Genomic DNA, 19602 nt, shown 5'->3' on the forward strand with positions numbered 1-19602 from the left:
AATATGTATATAGACCAAGGTGAGCGACACATGCTCTTTAGAGCCTCTAGTTTTTCTTGTTCTCGTAAGTTGTTGTACAAATACAGGGAACATTTTCCATATTTACCGTAGGAGATATCAATTGAAACTGAAAGCTTGTGCAGTATTTGGGATTACAATACATAACCAGTAGGTTTGTCTTGTTTTTTTTTTTGTTTTTTTTTGGGGGGGGGGGGGGGGGGGCTCTAACTTAATTGGCTGCTTGTTCGAACCGGAGATTTCCAGTATTTGGGCTAGGATATTTATTTTGAAACTATTTGGTGACAGATTATTTATTTTTGTAAGTTCCTGCTATGTAAGAGTCCCACTTTTTTATGCCCCCGCCGTAGCGTAGGGGCATTAAGGTTTACCCTTGTCCGTCTGTACGTACGTACGTACGTCCCAAAATTGGTTTCCGTTCTATTACTTTAGTTTGCCTCAACCAAATGATATGAAACTTATACACAATGCTTATTTCCACAAAACACAGATCAAGTTTGAATTTTGGTGGCGTCACTTTTACTGTTCTAGAATTATGCCCCTTTACAAATGGAAAAAATGCTGAATTTTTCGTTTCCAATCTCTAACTTAAGTTTGCCTCAACCAAATGTTATGAAACTTATACACAATGCTTATTACCACAAAACACAGATCAAGTTTGAATTTTGGTGGCGTCACTTTAACCATTCTAGAGTTATTCCCCTTTAGAAATGGAAAAATTGCAAAATTTTTATTTTCATCTAAATATCCAGTAATTTTATTAAAATTGGAGTTATCTTCCTTTGTCCATGATTATAGTTGAATCAACTACAATCAATGCTATATACAATGCAATGTTTAATTTTGACTTCCACTGATAAAACACAGATCAAGTTGAATTTGGGTAGTGTCACTTTAATCATTATTGAGTTATGCCCCTTTATAAATCGAAAGATTGCAAAATTTTTAGTTTCCATTCTGTAACTTAAGTTTGCCCCAACCAAACATTATGAAACCTATACACAATATTCATTACCACAAAACTAAGATCAAGTACATATTTTTTGTTTCCGTTTTCTAACTTTAGTTTGCCTCAACCAAATGTTATGAAACGTATACACAATGCTTATTTCTACATAATACAGATTAAGTACGAAATTTGATGGCAACACTTTTACCATTCTGGAGTTATGTCCCTTTATAAACATAAAAATTGCTGAATTTTATGTTCCATTCTCTAATTTTAGTTTGTCTCAACCAAATGTTATAAAACTTATACACAACCGTTCTAGAGTTATGAGTGTTTACAAATAGAAAAAATGCTGAATTTTTCGTTTCCAATCTCTAACTTAAGTTAGCCTCAACCAAATGTTATGAGACTTACACACAATGCTTATTACCACAAAACTCAGATCAAGTTCAAATTTGGGTAGCGTCACTTTTACCGTTCTTCAGTTATGTCCTTTATAACTATATGCTATGCAAGCGGGGGCATCATCTGTGTCCACATGTGGACACTATCCACATTTATTCTTAAGAATGTCAATAAGACGCGTCCAATAGTCCATTTTCTATTGGTCGACATTATTGCATGTTGCTGTAATGTAAGATCTCCCTTTTCCCAGAATCATCACTTGGTAAATTTTCTAATGGACGACAGTTATATGCATCCTTTGTTTTTGCCATATCTATTGATGATCCGGGCCATTTTGTATGCATGGGATATAGACACGAGATTTGGAAAAAATATAATTAACAGAATTGATAAAATGTTGGTACTATTGTATTAGACTTATTCTATATGGTCTTGAAAAATAGTCGCATTTTCGACATTTATATGTTATATATAAAGACTAAGAGAAATTTTTTTTTACTACTATTACTTTCTCTGGGAAAGATTCTTTGATATTTCATGTAGAACATGTAAATTAATATTAATACATCTTTCATTTGCAATGTAAAAATACGTACTTTAGGAGGGAAACAAAGCAATCCAATGGGCCGGTCAAGGCCGGAATAGTGAAAAATTAGAGACAAATAAAATTAATCAACCTGTGGGATTGGACGAGGAGTGGTGGTTTCGTGTACGTTCATTAAAAACAAACGATGACAAATATAACTGGAGACCTTTAATGCTGTGAAAATAGAAAATGTTAAATAAATATTTGTGTTTTTTGTATGACCATTATGCATAAAAGGGTCATTAGATAAAAAAGATATGTACTTTGTAACATTACTTAAGGGAACAACAATAAAACTTTGAAGATAGAGTCCCCCTCCCCCGGATAACTAGGGAATATAAATATGGTCGCTTTGGTCTTATCCCGACCGACAGTAAAAGCCTTGCCAAAGTAGGGCGTCCGTTTTGCTGTACGGAATGTCTAAGTTTGCACCCCCTTCATGTCAGTATGGGGACGTTAAATCTGATGTCTCGTGTAGAGAGCGTATCCACGCTCTCGGCACGTTAAGAACCCTTGTAACAACTCTTAGAGGGGTCCGTGGGTGGCCTGTGGCAAAGCAAAATTTCTGTCCTTGTCCAATTTACCCTCATTAACTAATGGCGGTCCAAATGTTCCCATCATCATCCCGGAGGGCCTCTATTACATGACCTACCTCTTGTATATATATATATATTGTTTATCTGTTCCCGTCCCGAACATGCAGGAATTATTTGCCTCTGGACGTTAAACAACCCAAAATCAATCAATTGAAGAGAGAAATAAAGGGGCATTTTTGTTTATTTTTAATTTATTTTCGTACCAGGCAAGCATCAAATTATTTAATATTTTGAGAACTTAAGCAATTTATAGAAGAAAAAAAAAACGATATCCTTCCACCCTCCCGATTTAAATGATCGTTCTCTAATGACAACATTATTTTTTACAATGAAAATTACTTGAGTATACTATATTCGACTGAACTTGCACCCCTAAAATCTTTAAGTAAGCGTTTCCTGAATCCCATAGTATTAAGCGTTCTACATCGATTTTTCAGAAAAACGGTGAATAAACCTGATAAGATCATTGTGGTCTTATATTTTTATAAAAATGATACATCAACCCTTTTAAAAATAGCTCAAGAAAGATTGATAATTGATGACGGAAAGTGCGCTTTTCCAAAATCGGAAAAACAAGCGTAAATATATACACCGCGATACATATGCATGTATTCAAGAATCAGATATAGAACAAAAATAACTAAAGTTTAATGATATGAATGTTAAAAACAGGTTTTATCGTAAGCAGCATTTTAAGTCCAATAAAGCATTTATTATTTATGCTACATCTTTTTAATTTATTTTATATTATTTATTTATTTAATTTATTTTTAATTTGTTTCTTTTCATTTCGTTTTCTTTTTTTCTTTTATTGTTATCATTATACTCATTGTTGTTGTAGGGGAATATTTCATAATATCAAAACTGAAATAGTTTTTCAACAATAAACAAAAGTATCGCTAATCAAGTGAACATATTTCAGACATTACATTTTTAAGCATAATTTCTGCTGAACCTCGAATTTAATTACCTTACACGTCAATTAAGAATCTTGACAAACTATGATAAGCCGCGCTTTCATCTTTGACAAGGTTAATCAGAAGTCAAAGCTATGGTCAAACGACAAGGAGTGATTAGTCCTAAAATGATCTAAGTAATGAAGTGAACACGGTTCTGCGTAATTATGATTTGTCAAAATATCAGTTCTCCATAAATATTCGTGCTTTACCTTAGCGAATCAAATTCAGTCACGACTGTTTTGAAGTAACCAGTTACAATAAAAATGCTCCCTAAACAACTATTTCGGGACGATGGTGAATATTTCCAGATGATTGGTGGTATGGAGCCATTTGGATTAGCTTCAACAAAACCAAAAGCAGACATTGTTATGTCTTCTGCTGCAAAGATGTCGTTCACAAAATGTCACCAAGCTGATTCCGTGAAATCAACATCTGCCGTCGACAAGCATAACAAACCTTGCAGAGATTTAAAGACTGTCGTCAACAAACTGTCACTGAACGGCGACTTGATTGCTGATTGCAGCAGAACATATTCGCTTCCGACGGTCTTAGGAAAACACCAGGATCTGAGTAGCACTCGCCACAGACACTTTCTGATGTCATTGACGGTTGCTACAAAAACGTCATCAGTAGTTATCGAATCATCGACTGCAGATATCCGTATGAATTCGAAGGAGGTCACATCGAAGGTGCCGAAAACAGGTATTCACATGCACCATCTTGGAACTTCTTCAGCAGCCAACGACAGAGAAGCAAATTCTTGTTTTTCATTGTGAGTTTTCATCAGAACGAGGTCCTAAGATGATGCGTTTCCTGAGAAGTAAAGATCGTGAATTGAATAAAGAAAATTATCCTGCTTTGAACTACCCAGAAGTATATTTACTTGATGAAGGGTACAAATCTTTTTTCAACGAAAAGTCGACGTATTGCGATCCTATTAGTTATAAACCGATGATCCATTCTGAACACTCGTCCGATTTACGTCTTTTTCGAGCGAAGTCAAATTCTTGGACCACTGGAGAAAAACGACAACATGCAAGAAGATCCACACGCCTGTAATATAGGCTTTCGTATGGATAGGGATTGAATATATTTCTTGTGATATAGTGCTACTTAGAAACATTTTACGGAAAGCTAATATAGTGCTGTAGAGCAAAGTAGCTGTGATATTATATAAAAAGCTGTGATAGTACACAAATTTTCTGTAATATGACAAAAACTGTGATACAGTAAAGTAACTTTGATGCAAGGTAACTGTGATACAAAGTGACTGTGATACAAAGTAACTTTGATACAACTAACAGTGATACAAAGTATCTGTGATACAAAGTAACTGTGATACAAAGTAACTGTGATACAACTAACTGTGAAACAAAGTAACTGTGATACAAACTAATTGTGAATAAAATTAAAAATGATACTAAGTAACTGTGATACAAAGTAATTGTGATACAAAGTAACTGTGATACAAAGTAATTGTGCTACAATTTAGTTAATGTTATATTATAATAGTAGCTATTGGACTTGTTTTATTTCCTGTTTATGTTTTGTTTATCTGTTTTGTTTATTAACGTTTCAATTGAATGAAGTTTGTAGTTATGTGTTTCTTTATATGCTTAATCTGTTATAGATCATTTGTTTGTCTGACTCAGTCTTCCAGAATAAAAAAAAAACACAAAAAAAAAAACCAAACATACACTTACAAACAAATTGAACGAAACAACTGAACAAATGGGCCAAGGGCCAAAGGTTCGTCATATCATAAACAATACAGAATGATCAATTATACAGATTTAAATGTTATATATAATGTAAACATCTAAACATGAGACAACTTAATTTACGACCGGCGTTCTCAATCGGATAACCCGTGGTTATACAGGGCTTACACCATATCTTATATATACTTCATCTCAAATTTAGCCCGACAATGTTACAAAATTGTTTGTACTTCCCTCAACGGAATTCGAACCCCTCCATCTGTGACACCACCGCCGCACTGTGAATAGCGTCCTTGACCACTCGACCAACTATGCTATAGATAACATAGATTTTGGTGTTTCCTGTTCGACTTTATCTAGAGTTGTAACACAGTACATGACGTATAGTGGCAAGTAGATGGCATACCTTTCAGATCAGCAGTGTTTTGTCTATCGTAAATTATGATCGTGTTATTTATCATACCGTCACATTTATATTTTATTGAATTCTTCCGGCTTATACAGCCTGACACTTTTCACCAAATTTATACTTTCTGTTTTTGTCTTGTGACCAGGTGGTATAAGGCATAGATGAATTGAATGCAGAACGTTCAAATACTTTATTATGTATTATAAAGAAGGCAACGACAGATCTGAAATATACAGATAATGACAAATAAATATAACTTTACAAATAAATGCATATGAATATATCACTTTGTAGCAAATAATGTATATTATGTTTAATTACACTATTGCAAATAAATAATAATGCAAAACTAGTTAAATGACAACTCTGAATGTAAACAATTTGTTAATTAATGCTAATGAAAACTGTTCACTAAAGTAAGTTGACCATACGTCTCAATAAAATACTATACAACATTGAAAGTTTATTACAGGTAAAAAAGAATATATAAAGTTTGAAATACAATTAGCAAAGTAAATGATACTAAATAAAATATTTAAGACAAAAACTTTTAACCATAGATTAATTTGAAAAACCCTTAAACTATAAATACCTTATAATGCTGGCTACGGCTCATAGTGTTGTTTCTGGTGTTACTTATTCTGCATTGACAATATAGTTAAAAATTACAGTATATATAGTCAAAAGGTGAACTGTCAAACTGGCCAGAACCAGATAAAACAACTATTAAGAAAAGTAATTTGTCCAATAGCCAGTGGTGAGTAAATATCAAAGAGCCTAGATAGAGTATTTGGATTCATTGAACCATATAATACAAATATATGTTCAATATAGTAAGATCATTATAATATAGAGTAAATAGACGATTCAAAGTTCTAGAAACACCAGCACCATCACTAGGTACTACTGATTTTATCTGGATCGGTTTGAATTCCTTCATCTGAAACAACGTGGCCCAAATAACGGACTTCTCGTTTAAAAAAAATGACATTTCGAAGGTTTCAGTTTTAAACCATGTTCCCGTAATCTCTTGAAAACAACTTCTAAACGTTTCAAATGTTCTTCAATATTGGCGGAGTAGACAATAATATCATCTAAAAAGACTAACAAAATGTTAAAAATCTCATCTCGAAAACAATGCTGCATCAAACGTTGAAATGTTGCAGGTGCTTTGCATAATCCGAAGGGCATTCGTAGATATTCGTAAAGTCCAAACGGTGTTGTAAAAGCAGTTTTCTCGATATCATCTTCATGCATCGCCACGACATTGTAACCGCTAGTTAAATCCATTGTTGAAAATAATTTAGCTCCACTCAAAGCATCAAACGATTCCTCAACACGAGGTAATGGGTAAGCATCTTTGTAAGACTTCTGGTTTATTTTTCTAAAGTCCACGCACATGCGCAGAGAATTGTCTTTTTTTCTTACTAGTACGATAGGTGAAGCGTAAGGACTTGTGCTTTCACGAATAATCTTGTTTTCAACTAACTTCTGTATATGTTGTTTGACTTCTTCATACTGGTTAGGCGGAATTCGTCTATACGGTTGAACAATCGGTTCGTCATCTACTGTGCGAATTTTATGTTTTACAGTTGTTGTATATCCAACATCACTATCATTTTTCGAAAAAATATCACTATAGTTATAAAACAGTGTTTTTATTTGTTCTCTTTGCTTGGTTGTTGTTGATAAATGGCTAATATCTACAGGCATTTCAAAATCTTCCAACTTTGACAAATTCACATCAGTTTCTGCACAATACGCAATATCATGAATATAAATTTCATCTGTATGTCCAGTTCGTATAAATTCAACATGTCCTCTATCATGGTTTTCTACATCACCTTTCAATAAAATACCAACTCTAGTTCTTGGAGCAAGCCATATATCGTCATCTCCAATATTAGCAACTCTAAAAGTTAAACGTCCATTTCGAACAGTAACAAACGTATGTACAACAATAAAAGTAGAAGGTAAGTGTCCACTAGTGTGTAAAGGTTCAACAACAGCATCATACAATCTCGGTAAATTCGGCCCAGTTCCATTTAAAATAGTCACAGAATTTGCAGGAATACGAACTGGTGAATTCGAGCAAAGTTTAATAAATCCAATAGTATTACAATGTTCATTTTTGTTACAAGCTTTAAAAAGTTCTCTAAGTTTAAAATTTTCTGCTATTTCGGTAACTTCTTCTGGATACTGGTTCCCATAATCTTGTTGCAAAAGTTTTTTACATAAGCTAATAACGTTCATTCCCAAAAGTCCAGGGACATTTTCTTTTCTCATACGGGTATAACTGTCAATAGGATCCTTCTCAATCAAAACACCTCTGTTTGGCAAACGTTGCCCCATAATGTCAATATCCACTTCAACATATCCTATATACGGTATACAAATTCCATTTGCTCCTTTCAGATTAAACGTGATATCAGTTTGTAGCTCCGTACACCTCCTCAGAAAACGGTTATAAAACGACTCTGTAACTGTTGTAACAGTTGACCCAGTATCTACTAGACAGTTACCCTTAAATCCTGCAAAGTAAGCACTAACTGTTGGACATTTACCCACTAAACGATCAGCTTGTATTGAGTCCATATGATTATCATCTACAATGGGACTCTTCACGGCAGACGCTACTCGTTTCCCGACTTCTTTGAATTAACAACTGGACAGTCTACAATCTTGTGACCTGGCTTATTACATCCAAAAAATAACAAAGTACGTCGTTGTGGTTCGAACCTATTGTATCTACTGTTATAATTTGTCGACTGTTGCTTTGAATTCATGATCTTCGTTAATGTTTCAATTTGTTCACTTTGTTTCTGGACAATACCCAATAACTGGTTGAATTTTTCGGATTGTTCACTACTACTGTCAGTTTTATCCTTACTAGCGCACACATCAGCTGTAGGTTCTTCTGGTACAGTATCAGTTGTTTCACTTTTCGTCTTTGTGTTATATCTTTTATCTTTATATTCTTCCTCCTCGGACCACATAATAGCTTCTTCACGTAAATCCAAAAATGGCATATGAGGTTGTGCACGAACTATTTGTTTCAGATGCTTTCTTAAGAAACTGTCTTGTACATTTTGTGAAAATTGGTCGCATAATGTTTTCTCTTTATTAGGCATCCAAGTAGAATCTTTAATTGTAATTTTACTCATTAAATCCATTAACACATATGAATATTCTCTGAGCGATTCATTTGGCTTTTGCACACGATCCAAAAAATTCTTCTGTAGTTTGGTAATATTATCCTTTACACCAAAGGCATCTTGTAAAATTTCTAAAATTTGATCTGGACTTTGTCGTACTAGATGAGAACGATATTTCACTTCATCTTTAGCAGAACCTTCAAGTTGTAAATATATAAAATCCGCTCGTTCTTGACGGGACATGTCACGTGAATGTAGCACAGTATTAACATCTTCAATCCAATCTTCAACTGGAAAATTATACCCGGAAAACTTCGGAACCTTTCTATCTTTCTGTACATATACAACATTCTTTTCATTCGGTACTTTTTTCACTTCATTTTCACCACCAGATTTCCAAGACATTTCTTTAATACTATTCTGTAATTCATTCACTTGCTTTTGTAAAGACTTACAAGTAGGATGACTTGCCATTATGAACTTTCAAAACTATTGAAAATTATAAAAAATACAAAAATTGCAAAAATACACAATATATAACTTCAACTCTATATTCACAAAAAGTGAATAAATGCACAACTATAATCCAGTATAAATAAAACACATAATCCAAAATGAAAAAAAAATTTACACATTTCAACATATATCACAATATCTCTCAATATCACATATATTCCAAATACAGAAAACAGTTACTTCATCGGTCCTCATTGGTACATGGTTTCTGCACTGTTATACATCTTCGTTAGTGTTCGCCTTTCAATCTCCGACAATGTTCGGTTAAGTCCGTATATATTCCAATAACACCAATAATCTCCGTCACTGGTCGGCTCCTTCCGTGGATTTCCGATCTGGTAGAAACTCCGTCAAAGTTCGGTCAACTCCGTGGATAGCCCGATGACACACACACATCAACTTCGTAAATGTTCGGCTTCCTCCATAGATACCCCGCTCAGCCGTCTGATGGAATGTCAGCAATCATTGCCTTCTGGTTTGTCGACGACGCCATATGTGACCAGGTGGTATAAGGCATGGATGAATTGAATGCAGAACGTTCAAATACTTTATTATGTATTATAAAGAAGGCAACGACAGATCTGAAATATACAGATAATGACAAATAAATATAACTTTACAAATAAATGCATATGAATATATCACTTTGTAGCAAATAATGTATATTATGTTTAATTACACTATTGCAAATAAATAATAATGCAAAACTAGTTAAATGACAACTCTGAATGTAAACAATTTGTTAATTAATGCTAATGAAAACTGTTCACTAAAGTAAGTTGACCATACGTCTCAATAAAATACTATACAACATTGAAAGTTTATTACAGGTAAAAAAGAAAATATAAAGTTTGAAATACAATTAGCAAAGTAAATGATACTAAATAAAATATTTAAGACAAAAACTTTTAACCATAGATTAATTTGAAAAACCCTTAAACTATAAATACCTTATAATGCTGGCTACGGCTCATAGTGTTGTTTCTGGTGTTACTTATTCTGCATTGACAATATAGTTAAAAATTACAGTATATTTAGCACATACTTACAACTTCTCGTCCAATCAAATTGCTTATATTTGCCTTCTAATTTTCATAGTACATACTTTTCCTGTGTACTAAGTAACTACGCATGAATGACCACAAGGGTAAGATTTCATTGTATCGTCGTAACCACGATTTAAAACAAAAATTGCCACTGGCTATTTTGAAATAAAATGCTGTGTTCCAAATTAAATTAAATAGTTTGTAATTAGTTTTCACATTGATTTTTAAATATCCTGCTATTAAAATCTTTGGATCTAAAAAATGTTTTTGACAATTGCAAATTTTATCATTTGAATAAAGGGTAATACATATGGTTCTTTATACCTTGATTAGAGTACAACGATATCTTAAAACTATGATAATGTATCATCCATGCAATTACTTTGTACACAGAAAAGTGTGTACTATGAAACCTTGTGAAGGAAAATTAAAGCAACTTGGTGATAATTTTTTAAACTTTCTTAAGGAAAGTGATCTATTTCGTCATGAATTGATTGATTTATTGATTATTGGTTGCTTAATGTCCAGTGGCAAATATTTCATGCATGTTCAGGACGATGTCATGAATTGAAAAACTGTGATTATGTCTGAAGATAATGTGCCACCTATATATATATATATTTATAAACATATTCTGATAAATCTTTTAGTTTTTACTTTGAACTAATAAAAAAAAACACACACAAAACCTATAATCTCTGATCTATTTGTAGTTGCTTTTTAATGCCTATCTGCTAGACTATATCTTTGGGGACAAACTATCTATATGTTTCAAATTTATTATAGCTTTAGTTTTACTGTGAAATTAAAAAAATGTTTTCAAAACATGTAAAGCTTCCACTGCAATTTAATTATTGCCTGCTTTTGGTCAATTTATTTTGTCATCTTACCTTGTAAGAAGAACATGTATAGTAAAACACCGCTTTATATCAGTATACATACTTACACCAGCAGCTACCATCCATTCATTCTGGAGTGAAGGGCTTTTTGAAATCACATATTTTACAATGATACTAGTGAGTAGATTTACAAAATTCGTTAATGAGCTCCGTTTTACAAACACCTGTGATACAAGAAGTCAGCCAAAATAAACTATCAATAGACCAATTAAAAGATTACTCGAGTTGTAAATATGTGCTAAATTGGATAGTCTATGGAAAGGTATATACTATGAAATTAAGAGCTCGGGGCAAGCCCCTCGCTCTAAATTTCATAGTATATACCTTTCCATAGACTAACCTAGACATAGTCAAAAGGTGAACTGTCAAACTGGCCAGAACCAGATAAAACAACTATTAAGAAAAGTAATTTGTCCAATAGCCAGTGGTGAGTAAATATCAAAGAGCCTAGATAGAGTATTTGGATTCATTGAACCATATAATACAAATATATGTTCAATATAGTAAGATCATTATAATATAGAGTAAATAGATATAAACGAAGTACAAAGTTGGGAATAATATCAAATAGATAATTTTTATATAAATGAACTTGTCCACAGTCTTTTCATCGCTTTTCGTTTTTGCCATGCGTTGTTAGTTTGTCTTTGACTTTGATTTCAATGAAAGTTATCTATGTATTACTGGTAAACTATGAAGTCAGAGATTTCGTTACCGCTATTGCTTTTTACTTAATTCTTCCATAGATACAAACAAAATGGTTTGGAAGTTTGACCGTTCCTATAGAATAGTATTTTTAAATGGAATAGCACATCCTAATTTTTACAGTGATGTTGTTTACCGGGCACGGAAATTTCGATCTTGGCTTATCAATCCTTTAAAAAAAACTTATTCTAACACTGTAATTAGACCTTTGAATATTGTTTTATCGGTATAAATATTGATTTTGTTATCAGTAAATTAAAACGATACTAAATAATATTGTTATACACATAGGCACATCTTAACATCGTTCAAGACCGAGAGTTAAAATCATTCCTCAGTAAAGGACCTAAATATCGTCCCCCGTCAATTATTAATTGGAATGAGTGTCGTAATATCATCCACGACTCACTCCATACTTACTGTTTGAAATGGATAAAACGGGAAAAAGCTGACAAAAAATCTTTGGACTCTTTTTTTAAATCAGTAATGAATATAGTTGATATACGTATTCAACATTTTAAAGAACATTTTACTCTTAACAATAACCACAATAAACCTATTTCTCGTATCAAACATAAACTAAAAGAACTAGCCAAGGAATTTGTTTTTGTCCCGGCCGATAAAGCTGCTAATAATATTATTATTGTTTGACGTAAATTTTACATTGAGGTTCTGAAAAAAGAAATCACCAATTCACCAACATTCCAACTGACTCCATTTTCAGAAAACGACATCTGTAACAAACATAAACTTTTAGCTACCGCTTTACAAGCAGAACCAAATACAATGAAAGTCCCAACTATGTATTGGCTTCCGAAGCTACACAAAACACCTTACAAATATAGATTCATTTCGTCTTCAAGCCATTGTTCCACTACTAAATTGTCTATTTTTCTTACCAGTACACTTGGTACAATCAAAAACCTGATAATAAATTGTTCAAATAAGGCCTTCGAAAATAGTGGAATTAATTACTTTTGGAGTGTCAAGAACTCGTTGGAAGTACTTGATAAATTGCATGCATATATTGGTGATTTTGAAAAGTTTTGATTTTTCTACCCTATATACCACATTGCCTCACATTGTCATTAAGAAAAAATTCACACACCTATTTAAATGGGCATTTAAAAAGTCAGAATGTGAATATATATGTTCAAACTCTTTTAGGTCATTTTTTAGTAGCAATAAACAAAAAAACTATGTCAATTGGACATGCTTTGATACTATATATGCCCTTGAATTTTTACTAGATAACATTTTTGTTCGCTTTGGAGATTCCGTATATCGTCAGGTTATCGGAATTCCAATGGGGACTAACTGTGGACAACTTATTGCGGACCTTTTTTTGTATTGCTATGAGTTACAATTTATGACAAAAATCAGCAAAGACCCATCGAAACAACATCTGATACACAAATTTAATAATACTTTTAGATATTTGGATGATATTTTGGCTCTCAATAATGACGACTTCAGTATGTATACTAAAGAAATTTATCCTGTTGAACTTACTTTAAATAAAGCTAATACTAACAATGACCACTGCCCTTTCCTCGATCTTGATATCTATATCATTAACGGAAAGCTTAATACTAAAATATATGATAAAAGAGATGATTTTTCATTTCCTATCGTTAATTATCCATTTTTAGATGGTGACGTTCCCTTGTCACCATCTTACGGTGTTTATATATCTCAACTTGTACGATTCGCTCGTGTATGTAACAATGTTTTAGATTTTAACGAGAGAAATTTATGTATTACTGAAAAATTATTACACCAGGGTTTTCGATATCACAAACTAGTCAAAACATTTACTAAATTTTATCATCGGTATAAGGACATCATTCGTAAATATAGCTCAACATGCAGACTTCTTATACGTTCAGGTATTTCACATCCAATTTTTTATGGAAATATTCTTTATAAAGCACAAAAATGTCAGTATTCACCTCTGAAGCTAACAAAACCTTTAAATAGACTTATTAAGAAGGGATATAGTTACGATACTGTTGTCAGGTCATTAAAGATTGCATATTTTGGCGTTAATATTGATTCACTTATAGGGTCTTTGCATCGGCACTAAACACATTTATTTAAAAACCAGTTGTTGGCATGACACGGGTTATGTTCTTCTCATATATGTTATGATGGTATGATACTAAACCCCTAACGGGAAGGATTGTGCCTGATATTCATATGATGAAGACATAATCTTTCAATCAGTTTAATTGAAGTCTGGAGCTGGCATGTCAGTTAACTGCTAGTAGTCTGTTGTTATTTATGTATTATTGTCATTTTGTTTATTTTCTTTGGTTACATCTTCTGACATCAGACTCGGACATCTCTTGAACTGAATTTTAATGTGCGTATTGTTATGCGTTTACTTTTCTACATTGGCTAGAGGTATAGGGGGAGGGTTGAGATCTCATAAACATGTTTAACCCCGCCGCATTTTTGCGCCTGTCCCAAGTCAGGAGCCTCTAGCCTTTGTCAGTCTTGTATTATTTTTAATTTTAGTTTCTTGTGTACAATTTGGAGTTTAGTATGGCGTTCATTATCACTGAACTAGTATATATATTTGTTTAGGGGCCAGCTGAAGGACGCCTCCAGGTGCGGGAATTTCTCGCTGCATTGAAGACCTGTTGGTGACCTTCTGCTGTTGTCTGTTCTATGGTCGGGTTGTTGTCTCTTTGACACATTCCCCATTTCCATTCTCAATTTTATTCAAGGTGCTACAAGGCTGAAGCTATCGAGACTCACACTGTTATTGCACAAGGTCATGTTTTTCTCCGACTGTTAATGACATCTCTACATTAAATCCTTTATATATTGGATGTGTACTGGTTGGTTTCTTAGCCATATATATATGATCTTTTTTTAATTAATTGTTGTTAGCTTTGATTGAGCTGTCAGTAACTGTGAGTACGGTACTCTCAGATCAGTATTTTATGTCTTTTTTGTTGTGAGGGTGTGAGGGATGTATAAATACCTTTCCACGTTCTATCTGTGTTTTTGTTATATGTTTTTCTGCTTTTAATCCATCTGATGAGTAAAGTCTTTTCACCTGAATTTTATAGTGTTCTTATGTTGTACTGTTACACCAGTGTCCAAAGTTATGGGGATGGTTGACGCCTTCAAACACGTTTAACCCCGCCACATTTAATATGTTCATGTCCCAATTCAGGAGCCCGTAAATGAGTGGGTGTCTTTTTTTCTGACTGTTTTTCATATTTGTTTTTCGTTATTTTTTTGCATAGTTTGTTCTTGTTTTGAGCGGTTACACCACTGTCCCTGGTTAGGGGAGGGTCCTCGCCTTGCATATGTTTAACCCCGACACATCCTACATGTGCCTGTCCAAAGTCAGGAGGCTGCAGTTCAGTGGTTGTCGTTGGTTCATGTCTGTCATATTTGTTTTTTCAGGAAATTTGTTTGTTTTTTTTTAATTAGGCCGTAAGTTTTCTCATTTATATTGTTTCATTTTTTTTCATGTTGGGGCCTTTTAAAGCCGACCATACGGTATTTTTTTCTCATTGATGAAAGCCGTACGGTTGCCTATAATTGCTCACCCACTTCATTTGAACTTTGGTCGATAGTTGTCTCATTGACAATCATACCACATCTCATTATATTTATATAATGAGGTTGAATTAATTGTCTCATAGACAATCATACCACATTTCATTATTTTTATATAATGAGGTTGAATTAATTGTCTTATAGGCAATCATACCACATCTCCTTATTTTTATATTATGAGGTTGAATATACCTTTTGTAACTGTCTTCTTGGCAATCATACTACAACTCCTTATTTTTTTATATTGTTTTATGTATTCACACCACTTGTCAAGCGCTCCTTTTTTTTTAAATCTCGTTTCAGTGAGAGGAATATATGGTACTAGATGAGATAGTATTGCGTTACCGCAACCCTTAATCAACGATTGAATGATTACATCTCGATGTACTGGTAGATGGTGCTTCACTTTCTACTTGTAACAAAAAAGCTCCGAAAAGCCTTTATTTGTCAACTGGTATCGTTGTATATTGACATTAATTGCACCCCTGCAGTTATATATAACCACAGACAGAGAATAAAAGAAAATAAAAACCCAACTATTAAACTTTATAGATTGAAAGCTGTATAACACATAAACGCTGATTATATTTCATTATCAAACATCTAAAATGTCAAATTTTGTTCAGGTAAATGTTTGCAAATAACTATTCATTCTTTAATTTTTTAATTTTACACCATTCAGCAAAATGACTTGACCTGTTTGTAAAAGTGTTGAACTTTTGTTCACCGAGTCGTGATTTAGCTCTTCTAACTACTTCTTCTGGTGGGTAGACATCACATTCGGTATAATCGTGAACAAATATGTTTTGATCTGCAAGTTTGAAAATGAAATCTTCCTCTACTATGGTCCTAGTTCCAAGAACGCCAGCATAGTTGTAATGTACCACCGAACATTTAATGGTTTCTGGATATTCTACCTTGGCAACTACGGCTTCGTGAGACAGGCTACAATACGTGAAATCAATAACATCTCCAGGGGAAATATTTGTTATCTCTGTAGCTTTCTTATATGGCAATGTCTTTAGCTCAGTTTTCCCAGTCTAAAATTAATCAAAAAGAAAACTCATCGTAAGCTATGGTCCTTTTGACTACCGGCATATACAAATTTCAACCAAAACATTAAGTTTTCTCCCGAAAAAAGTTTTTCCCTTTGGTTGCAAAATCTGGTAAAAATAAATCGTCATGCGAAGGGCAATAACTCGTTGGATCATTTTTGGTAGAGATAAATAGTAGAATATCCTGTCATTCTGACATTTAACTTCTGCTATATTCTCTATGTCCTATTATTGTTTTCTATATATTATGGGTAAAATAAATAGAGAATATCATTTGGCTTTTGCAATATCACATCCGTATCAACCCGAGACACCAATATAATCCCAAGAGCTCTGCTCGAGGAATTATATTAGTTGAGGGTTGATACGGTGTGTGATATTGAAAAAGCCACATCATATACACTTTGTTATAAACCTCAAGTAGATGTTTTTATGTGACATGACGTTAAACTGATATCGATGACGTGACGTAATACAAATTATTATATACTAAGTAGTAAATACAGATAAATTGTATGTGTAATACAATTATTGGCAAGCGTGCTGTATCAGCCACCCGTGATGATATCAATATCAGCACGGTTGCAAAACTTTATCACACCTTTAATCTCAATGACGTCACGTCATCGATTGCAGTCACGGTTGCAAATGCTTTATCAATCCCCTAATATGTATGACGTCATGTCAAACCTATAATCTGTATGACGTCATTTCAAACCTCCTTACCTGTATGACGTCATGTCACATAAAAACATCTACGTGAGGTATATGTATATAATAAAGTGTATATGATATGGCTTTTTCAATATCACACACCGCATCAACCCTCAACCAATATAATCCCTCGAGCAGAGCTCTTAGGATTATATTGGTGTCTCGGGTTGATACGGATGTGATATTGAAAAAGCCATATGATATTCTCTATTTAAAGGTGTGATAAAGCCTTTGCAACCGTGACTGATATCGATATCATCACGGATGGCTGATACAGCACGATTGCCGTTGACAGTATAACACATAGATATAAGAAGATGTGGTATGAGAGCCAATGAGACAACTCTCCATCCAAGTCAAAATTTATAAAAGTAAACCATTATAGGTCAAAGTACGGTCTTCAACACGGAGCCGTGGCTCACACCGAACAGCAAGCTATAAAGGGCCCCCAGAATTACTAGTGTAAAACCATTCAAATGGGAAAACCAACGGTCTAATCAATATAAAAAACGAGAAACGAGAAACACTAATGAACCACATCAACAAACGACAACTACTGAACATCAGATTCCAGACTTAGGACAGGTGCAAACAATTGCAGCGGGTTTAAACGTTTTAATGATACCAAACCTTCACCCTTATCTGAAACAATAGTGTAACATCACCACATAGAAAGACACACTATAAAATATCAATTGAAATGGCTTAACTCAATCAAAAGACATATTAATACAAGTGAACATACACTGAACAAATAAATTTGATCTATGATACAATGTAAATACAAAATAAATAAACTAAGGGAAGAATAATTAAAGTAACATGTTATACCGCTGCGAAATGTTAAACAATTGAAGAAAAGCAATATGCTTGAACAATAATATCAGCCATTTGCAATTACTTTAAACACAGGTAAATGAAAATAATTTTGTTGTTAGGTTTACGTGTACAGTTCAAATGGAGAAAGGAAATATTTTTACCAAATAAATAATTTTGATGTTTATAGTACGAAGAAGTGAAAATTTATAGTAATACCAAACACTTATCAAAGCTGGTATATAGACCAGATATAACCCTGAAAAAGTAAACATTAAAAAACAAAAAAAGCATTACAATTAGTATCAACAGGTCAAATAAACAAGAAAGTACGATTTGAGAGTACTCGCAGTTACTGACAGCTAGTTAAAAGCCAAAAACAATTAATAATAAAAAATCATGCATCAGAGACTAAAATCAACTAAAATACATCCCAGGGATTTAGTATTTTAACGTCATGGACAGTCAAAGAAGACATGACTTGTGCAATGCCAAAAATAAATGTATCGACAGGCAGTAGGATAGTCAGGAGTTAACCTCTTTATAGATCAAAATGAACGTGGGTGTGTCTTTATACATCCCGTTTGAAAAGAATACAAATCTAGTTATGTTTTAGTTTGCTGATGACAAAATCGATATTAGTGCCAATGTAAACTATATTCAAAGATCTAATTACAACATTGGTAAGATAACCTTTACTAATAAGTTTGTTTAAAGGTTCGATGAGTTTACACGGATCACATAGTGATTTCCGCGCTTTAAGTACAATATTACCGTAAAATTTAGGATGTGAAATATCGTTTTCTGTATTTATCATATACTTATAGAAAATAATGGTATAATTGTACCCCATGATAAAACTAATTTGTACATATGTTTATTCATTAAATTTGAAGAATTGTCTTAGCCGTGTGATATGAATTTTGTTATCAACTGCTTCTGGTTTATATCAACTGCTTCCGGTTATTATCGCATGCCTTTCTGTAACATAATCGCATGGCATTTCGACGTCATTCGGCAAATTCCGGAAAATAAACCTCAATGACATGTTTTTAGTGAAAAACATAACTAAGTTGGATAAAAAAAATAAACAAAATATTAGGAATCAGGAAAATATATTATTAAAAAATGCAAAAAAATTAATACAATTAATGCATTTTTCAAAGTTTTAAAAAAAGTTCTTGTCTGAAAGTCTTCTGCTGAAGTATATGATAAATAGAACATAACATGTCATTTTTCATATCAGACCCCTCATCAGCCCATGGTCAAAATCATCCCTCGAGCCTGTCGGCTCTCGGGCTGATAAGGGGTCTGATATGGAAAATGCCATGTTATAATCTATATTTATCATATACTTAGAGTAAATAACTTATAATTTTTACTGTATGATAATAGCATGAAATTTACTTGAATTCCATATTTTCCGAAATGGCGTTTAGCGGGCTGATATTAAAAATGTATCACATGCTTCCAG

The 19602-nt window shown here is 33.2% G+C and overlaps 1 protein-coding gene, 1 long non-coding RNA gene and 1 pseudogene across 2 annotated transcripts in view; 1 reads left to right on the forward strand and 2 right to left on the reverse strand.

Moving 5' to 3' along the window:
- Window positions 1-3776: 3776 nt before the first annotated feature.
- LOC127733398 (M-phase inducer phosphatase-like) lies at window positions 3777-4821 on the forward strand (annotated as a pseudogene).
- A 997-nt stretch (window positions 4822-5818) lies between these two features.
- LOC127733460 (uncharacterized) lies at window positions 5819-6498 on the reverse strand. The gene is made up of 2 exons (XR_007997094.1): window positions 6236-6498; window positions 5819-5866 (listed from the first exon to the last, which is right to left on the reverse strand). It is a non-coding gene; the product is annotated as an uncharacterized LOC127733460 (long non-coding RNA).
- Window positions 6499-16074: 9576 nt separating this feature from the next.
- The window catches only part of LOC127734063 (uncharacterized), a 40819-nt gene continuing 37291 nt past the window's right edge, over window positions 16075-19602 (reverse strand). The window contains exon 3 of the mRNA XM_052243689.1: window positions 16075-16583. Coding sequence (XP_052099649.1) covers window positions 16188-16583 — 396 coding nt within the window. The 3' untranslated portion in view covers window positions 16075-16187. The remainder of the gene's footprint in view (window positions 16584-19602) is intronic.

This window comes from Mytilus californianus, unplaced genomic scaffold, assembly GCF_021869535.1.
Source record: "Mytilus californianus isolate M0D057914Y unplaced genomic scaffold, xbMytCali1.0.p SCAF_3, whole genome shotgun sequence".
NCBI classification, from domain to species: domain Eukaryota; kingdom Metazoa; phylum Mollusca; class Bivalvia; order Mytilida; family Mytilidae; genus Mytilus; species Mytilus californianus.